Raw genomic sequence first — 7,771 nt, forward strand, 5'->3', positions numbered from 1 at the left:
AATAAAACAATAATAACAAATGAAATAAAAGGAACAGAGATTGGGGGGAAAGTATCATTTATACATGCCATAAAAAAGTACTAAGAAATCAACAAAAAGGGGGCGCCTGGATGGCTCAGTCAGTTAAGCATCTGACTCTTGATTTTGGCTCAGATCATGATAATCTCAGGGTTGTAGGATCAAGCCCATTGTGGAGCCTGCTTAAGAGTCTCTCTTACTCCCCCATCTCATCCCCCTCCCTCAAGAAATCAACAACAACAACAAAAAGCTACTAACACTAGTACTTAAATTTAGCAAGGTGAAAGATACAAAGAAAACAGAGGTTTCTCCACTATCCAAAAGCAGAGTATTCCTATGAAACCTTGTGTAAACCAAAATGGCATAAAATAAAGAAGCCATTACTGTTTCATAAAACTGAAATCATGTTCAGATTTCTTTTGGTTAGCAAAAACAGGTAACAACTTGAACTTTCATAAGCAAAGTGGCATAAAACAAACTTGCGGAGAGGAAAAACCTATACACAAAAACCAACCGTTAATGTATACACTCATCGCAGATACACGGAAACTGCCATTTATTTTTCAAAGATTTCACTTACAGTAGTAACTCAAGAAAATAAAATAGAAAAAAATGTAACAGGAGCGCCTGGGTGGCTCAGTGGGTTAAAGCCTCTGCCTTCGCTCAGGTCATGATCGCAGGGTCCTAGGATCGAGCCCCGCATCGGGCTCTCTGCTCAGGAGCCTGCTTCCCCCTCTCTCTGTCTCTGCCTGCCTCTCTGCCCACTTGTGATCTGTCTGTCAAACAAATAAATTAAAAAATATATTTATATATAACAAAAGATATGGACAACATCTCCACTGAAAACTCCAAAACAATATGGGAGAAGCTGAAGAAGACTTCAATAGATGGAGAAGTATACGACATGCATGATGGGTGGGAAGCCTGGCTATTTTAAGGTATTATATTAATTCTCCCAAAATTGATCTGTTGATGCAGAACAATTCCAGTAGACATTTTTACTTAAAGTAATGGGCTAATTCTAAAATTTATTTTTAAAATACAAAGAACTTAAGAGTAACCAAAATAATTTTCAAAAAACAAATTTACACTACCTATTCCAAGACTTAACTTAACCTTAAACTAAGTAATTAAGAAAGTGTGTTTACTGGCCAAGGAGAGATGTGTAGCTCAACGGGATAGAATACAGAGTCTAGATATTAACTCAAAAATAACTGCTCAAGGGCACCTGGGTGGCTCAGTGGGTTAAAGCCTCTGCCTTCGGCTCAGGTCATGATCTCAGGCTCCTGGGATCGAACCCCGCATCCGGCTCTCTATTCAGCAGGGAGCCTGCTTCCTCCCTTATCTCTCTCTGTCTGCCTCTCTGCCTATTTGTGATCTCTGTCTGTCAAATAAATAAATAAAATCTTTTTTAAAAAATAAATAAATAACTGCTCAAGGGCACCTGGGTGGCTCAGTAGGTTAGGCTTCTGCCTTCAGCTCAGGTCATAATCCCAGGGTCGTGGGATCGAGCCCCGTGTCGAGCTCTCTGCTCGGCAGGGAGCCTGCTTCCCTTCCTCTCTCTGCCTGCCTCTCTGCCTACTTGTGATCTCTGTCTGTCAAATAAATAAATAAAATCTTAAAAAAAACAAATAAACAAAAAATAAATAATAACTGCTCAGTTAATTCTCAACAAAGGAGTCCAAGTAATTCAACAGAGAAAGGTCTATCATTTCACCAAACAATACTGGAACAACTAGAAATCCATATGGAAATAAATTAACTTAGACAATTAATACACATACCATAAACAAAAATTAAGTCAAAATGGCTCACTGATAAGCAAAAAATCTAAACATCACATGAGATTACTATACACGGAGTAGGATGGCTGAAAAGCACACAGACTGACAAGATCAAGGAGCAGCAAGGACAGGGAATAACTAGAACTCTCACACACAGCTGGCAGGATTATAAAACAGTCCAACCGCTTCAGAAAATAATGGCATTTTCCCAACAGAAATAAAAACGTGTCCACAAAAAAACTTGTACACATTCATAGTACTGTTATTCGTAACAGCCCTAAACTAAAACAACCCAAACGACTTTCTCTTTTTTTTAAGATTTTTTTAATTTATTTATTTGAGAGAGAGACAGTGAGAGAGAGCATGAGTAAGGAGAAGGTCAGAGAGAGAAGCAGACTCCCCGTGGAGCTGGGAGCCTGATGCGGGACTCGATCCCGGGACTCCAGGATCATGACCTGAGCCGAAGGCAGTCGTCCAACCAACTGAGCCACCCAGGCGTCCCCCCAAATGACTTCAAAATGTAAACAGGTAAGTGGGGCGTCTGGGTGGCTCAGTGGGTTAAGTGTCTGCTTTTGGCTCAGGTCATGATCCCAGGGTCCTAGGTTCAAGCCCCGCATCAGGCTCTCTGCTCAGCAGGAGCCTGCTTCTCCCTCCCGTCTGCCTGCTTGTTCTCTCTCTCTCTCTGTATGTGTGTCAAATAAATAAATGAAATATTTAAAAAGAAAAAAAAGACATACATACAGATAACCCTTGAACAACAAGGTGGTTAAGGGTGCTGACTGCCCATACAGTCAAAAATCCACATATAACTTTGGATGTCCCAAAAAACTTTACTCGTAGCCTACAAGTTGACCAGACAACTCACTAATAACATTAACAAGATAAACATGTATTTTGTATGTTGTATGTATTATACACTGTATTCTTACAATAAAGTAAGCTAGAGAAAAGAAAATGTTAAGAAAATCATTAGAAAGAGAAAATACATTTACAGTACTATACTGTATTTATCTAAAATCCATCTGACTGGGGGGCCTGGGTGGCTCAGTGGGTTAAGCCTCTGCCTTTGGCTCAGGTCATGATCTCAGGGTCCTGGGATCGAGCTCCACATCGGGCTCTCTGCTCAGCAGGGAACCTGCTTCCCCTTCTCTCTCCGCCTGCTTCTCTGCCTACCTGTGATCTCTCTCTCTCTTATCAAATAAATAAATAGTAAAATAAAATCCATGTGCTTATAAGCGGATCCATTAAGTTCAAACCCATGCCATTCCAAGGTCAACTGTATTTCCAGGAAAGAACAAAAAAACGTTAACAGGTCACTGTCTCTAAGAAGGGAAAGCAAGGACCCTTAATCAAATTACATAATTTACTCAGCCTAGCATATCTGTCCCCACGGGACCGAGATTCTTAACCAGTGATCTCTGCCTAAACTGTAGGGAGTTTTCTAAATTCCACTGAAATGAACAACTTTGAATATAAATTTCTTTTTGGAAAAAGGGTAGTTTTTTCAGGATCTCAATGGGATCAGGAACTCAATACACAATTGTGGAAACAGTGCCTCCGCCTCTTTTATATTTTAAGATTTTCTAAGTGACTTTCTCCTGAATTACACTTAATTTTTTTTCTATATAACTTAAATATTCCTACCATTACAAAAATATGCTGGCTACTTGACAAAACTATCCAGCTGTATTCTTGCTATGAATTCATAAACTGCATTCTCATATAAGAGAGGCTTTATTGAGCCATTTATCATCTTGGTGTACTGCCAAAAACTCAGTTCCTAGAAGTACAAGAGGACCAGACTTCGGAATCTGGTGATTCAATGACACATATAACCCTCTGAAGAACATACCTAGGAGACCAACTATCCCTCAACATCTCTAGCTCACCACTCTCTAACCACAGTGTACCTCTTTTTTTTTTTTTTCCAAGATTTATATAAGAGAAAGGGAGAGCACGCAAGCAAGAAGAGGGGAAGAGGGATAGAATCTTGAGCAAACTCTATGCCCAGCATGGAGCCTGTGGGCTCTATCTCATGATCCTGATGTCATGATCTGAGCCGAAATCAAGAGTCAGAGGCTTAACCAACTGATCCACCCAGGCGCCCAAACCATGTACGTCTTTCTTCCGGAAAATCAGTGTGAAAGGTTTACCCTTCCTCCATGAGTCCTTTTATCCCTGAACTGGCTAGAGACACAGCCGAGACACATGTTCTTCCTGTTGACCCCAGAGATAAATATATAAACATGTTCTATTTTAAAGACTAAATGTTAATTTCTATTAAAAAATAAGAGTAATAAACTCTCAAATGTCCTTTTTTTTTGAAGATTTTATATATTTACTTGTCGAGAGAGAGAGAGAAAGAGCACAAGCAGGCAGAGCAGACAGAGGGAGAAGTAGGTTCCCTGCTGAGCAAGGAGCCTGATGTGGGACTCGATCCCAGGACCCTGGGATCATGACCTGAGCCGAAGGCAGACGCCCAACCGATAGAGCCAGCCAGGCATCCTTGACTCATAAATATCTTAAAACCCTCTTATTTTTACAGTACTATTTTTCCTTGCATTCTTCCAATTTTCCAACTACTTCTACTTGATGGCCTTTACTTTCATCTGGTTCCTCAGTATTGGGTGTTCCTCTTTCTTTGTAACTTCCCTGGACAATCCACTGGCACAGAGCTTCACCGAGCAATGACTGCTACATCATTATTCCCATCCTCCTACTTTTCTCTGTAACCAATAATCCATATTTCCAGTATTTCCTGGACACCTCCCAGAAGCTGTTTCCCAGGCATTTTCATAATCTAACTAGTAATACTTTTTTAAATTCTCATATATTTTTACATTTCCATACATTATTCCTTTAAATATAATTTTCCCAAGTAGCTGCTGTGGTTTAACACATACTTACTGATGAACTATCTGTTGACTCATTGCTTTTTTCATACTTCTGTTTCTTACTCTTTTTTTTCTTCTCTTTCTTTACTTTTATTGAGTGTTTGTCTTTTTTCTTCTTTTTCTTAACAGAGTGTTCCTATAAATAATCATTTTAAAGAAGTAAGAAAGGAATTGGTTTTATCTTACATTAAAACAAATATTTTGAGGAAAATCTGCATTCCAAAAACTACATTTTCATGAAATGAGACAATACACATGACAAAATAAAATCTTCTAAGAAACTTTAACACAATTCTGTAATATATGCACTGCTAATAAATCGTATAGCTGAGGTATCTTTTCAGAAAAATATGAGGGAAGTTTTAGTCTTTATTTGCAGATTCATCTGACAGACAGATATAATCAAACAAATACATTTCTACCTAAACATATGCACACACACACATACATAAACATATAAACATATATCCTCTGTGGCCACAACAGAATTTATAAAAGATTATTAGGCCATATAAAGACAACAAGACAACATAAATTAAAATTATGGAAATGGAAAATAAGAATTCAAACAGAAAACCATGACATTAAACTTTAAAATGCATAGTTTTTTAGAACCATAAGCTTGATACAAGTGGGCCAGAAATTTGCTAATCTACCAGTCAACTCAAGTAACAAAATCTGTCCAATGTTATAATGTCCAAAATATTAAAAATATATTATTTCTGAAAAATATATATATATATTATTTCTGTCAGAGAGATAAAATCAGTCAGTAATGCCACTATATGATAGTCATTCTGTAACTTTTGAAAATACTAATAAAGTTGCTATTCCAATATTAACTTTAATAAATACAAAAAAAGACAGATCTGTTACATCAAGTAAACCTGTTAGTATTCACCTGGGAGAACTGTTCAATTCGCTCATTCACATCAGGTAGCATCCATGTATCCTCACCCCGAAGTCGTTTAAGTTCTTTACGCCTTTCTTCCTTTTCAAAATTGGCTTTAGCCTGAAACAATGAAAAATAAAAAATTAACAACTTACCAATTGCTTTTCATGAGAAATAAAAAAAAAATAAAACAAAACCATTTTCCACTTTCATATAAGGTCTCATCAGTCACTGTCTGTCCCTTGCCAGGAATTTTCTTCCATAAACAAAATAAAACTCTCCTTCCATATTACCAATCACATCACCAATCTCTAGTGAATCAAGGATAGAATTCTGGGACCTATAGCAGATCCCCCTCCCCCGCAAGCTCCCTACCTTAAATAGGACATGAATCTCCTTCCTTCACCATCGGACTGCTACTGCCTGAGACTTCTGGAACTGTCAAGAGATTGACCATGCCTTCAATCTGCAATGCCCATATCCTTCTATCCAGCCCCAAAATGCTTCAGGAAGAATTATCTTTCTAAAGCCAAATGATCATATTGCTAATTTATATTCACCTTTCAACAAAAGTAAAATAAAAAGAGTTTTTCCCAGGAGGTTGCTTCTGCCTTTTCATTCCCTCTCCAAATTCCAAAGCTGGTTTTGGTCCTTACCAAACTCTATGCATATCTCCACTATAAAATTTACTTTCACTTACAAATCTGACTCACTCCAAAAACTACCTAAAATAACAAAAAGGCAAGAATGAAGAATATTTATTATGAATATAGGTTAAATATGCTGAAATCACAGGACAATACCAATCTTTCATCTGTCCAATACGAACTGCCCTCTCTTCACCTTAAAATCTGGGTATAGTCATTATACACACACACCCCCACCAGCTCCTTTTCTTCTGCATTTATTTAACTCTTCCGTCTTAAAACCAATAAAAACAAAAACCTTCACGTGTACCCTATGTTGATCTCAAGCTACAAATTTTCCCCTTGATTGCCACACTTCCTACATCTTGTCAGATAATACAGTTCACTTCCGCCATTCTTTATAAGTTGCCTCTATACATCTCAATCTTGGTGAGAAATACCACGTTTCTTAACCTTTTTCGAGGGCCTACATTTTCTGAGTCTCTTCCGTCAACCCTTGTACGGATCAATAACCCTGGATTCGATATCAATAAAGACAAGAGACGGAAACGGTCGAACAATCTATTCCAATGTGCCTCACGTGTGTTTCTGAAAACGGAAACGTTTATTTCAGATGCAGAAGGGAGGACTGACGCTGTCAAATGCGCTGGCAGAGTCGCGTTAGTGGCGGAGGCTCTCAAAAGTGCGCAGCCCAGATGATCAAATAATGGAAATACCAAAAAGGGGAAACTTAAAAAGTTAGGAAACTCGATAAAGAAACAGGACATCCTAAAAAGAGAATGTACAGCTGGAGACTGCCAACGCATCTGGGGAGGCAGGAAATAACCACGAGTTTTCGGGCATCCCAAAGGGAGACCCTGCCCTCACTCAGATAAGGTGAGCCACTGAGGTGGCGAGAAGAGAGGGGGTGAAGGAGAGCCAGAGGCCTGGCCCCAGGAACCGTCCACTCCCACGATTCTAAATGACTCCAAAGCCCCAGAACGGAGATACCTGGCGCAACACTTCGGCCCTAGCAATCCTGGTCTGTTCTTTACGTTCTTCGATACTCCTTGCACTTTCAAATCTACCACTAGCAGCCGCCATCCTTGTTGTCGTAAAACTAGGACGCCAGCACAAAAGTCTCAGTTTACGACTGTCGTAATTTAATAAACAAAACAGGACTTCCGCCTGGAGGGGGTAGGAGGGGCGCTGCTCCACCTACGGAGCATGCGCGAGTGTGAGAGCCACTTAAAGTTGGCGGCGATGACGCAAACTTCAGGGTTCTGATGAGACCTTGCAGACTAAGTTGAGGTGCTGCGCTCCTTTCGTAAACCGGATTGTCCCGCCGCAGGAGTAGCGTCACTGTGCATTTATGCGCGCTTTGCACCGTACCAACGGCATTCTCTTCTGTTTCCTTTCAAAATCTACAACTTCGGCGAAGTTAGGTCCCTACGTCTCGAAATTTTCCACCAAACTGCCCTTCTGAGCCAAGAAATTCCTGTGCCGGAGGGATCTCCTGAAGGTGGGAGGGAGAGACCAATTGCTCTGAAGTTCCGG

At 39.6% G+C, this 7,771-nt stretch overlaps 1 protein-coding gene across 5 annotated transcripts in view; it reads right to left on the reverse strand.

Moving 5' to 3' along the window:
* Nucleotides 1-7,360, reverse strand: part of CWF19L2 (CWF19 like cell cycle control factor 2) — a 185,787-nt gene extending 178,427 nt beyond the window's left edge. For all 5 annotated transcript variants that reach the window (XM_059179578.1, XM_059179577.1, XM_059179576.1 and 2 more), the window contains exons 1-3: nt 7,226-7,360; nt 5,598-5,708; nt 4,710-4,832 (exon numbers count right to left, since the gene is read on the reverse strand). In XM_059179578.1, the coding sequence (XP_059035561.1) occupies nt 4,710-4,832; nt 5,598-5,708; nt 7,226-7,318 (327 nt within the window). In that variant the 5' untranslated portion in view covers nt 7,319-7,360. The remainder of the gene's footprint in view (nt 1-4,709; nt 4,833-5,597; nt 5,709-7,225) is intronic.
* Between the last annotated feature and the right edge of the window lie 411 nt (nt 7,361-7,771).

Source organism: Mustela lutreola, chromosome 1 (genome assembly GCF_030435805.1).
Source record: "Mustela lutreola isolate mMusLut2 chromosome 1, mMusLut2.pri, whole genome shotgun sequence".
Taxonomy (NCBI): Eukaryota; Metazoa; Chordata; class Mammalia; order Carnivora; family Mustelidae; genus Mustela; species Mustela lutreola.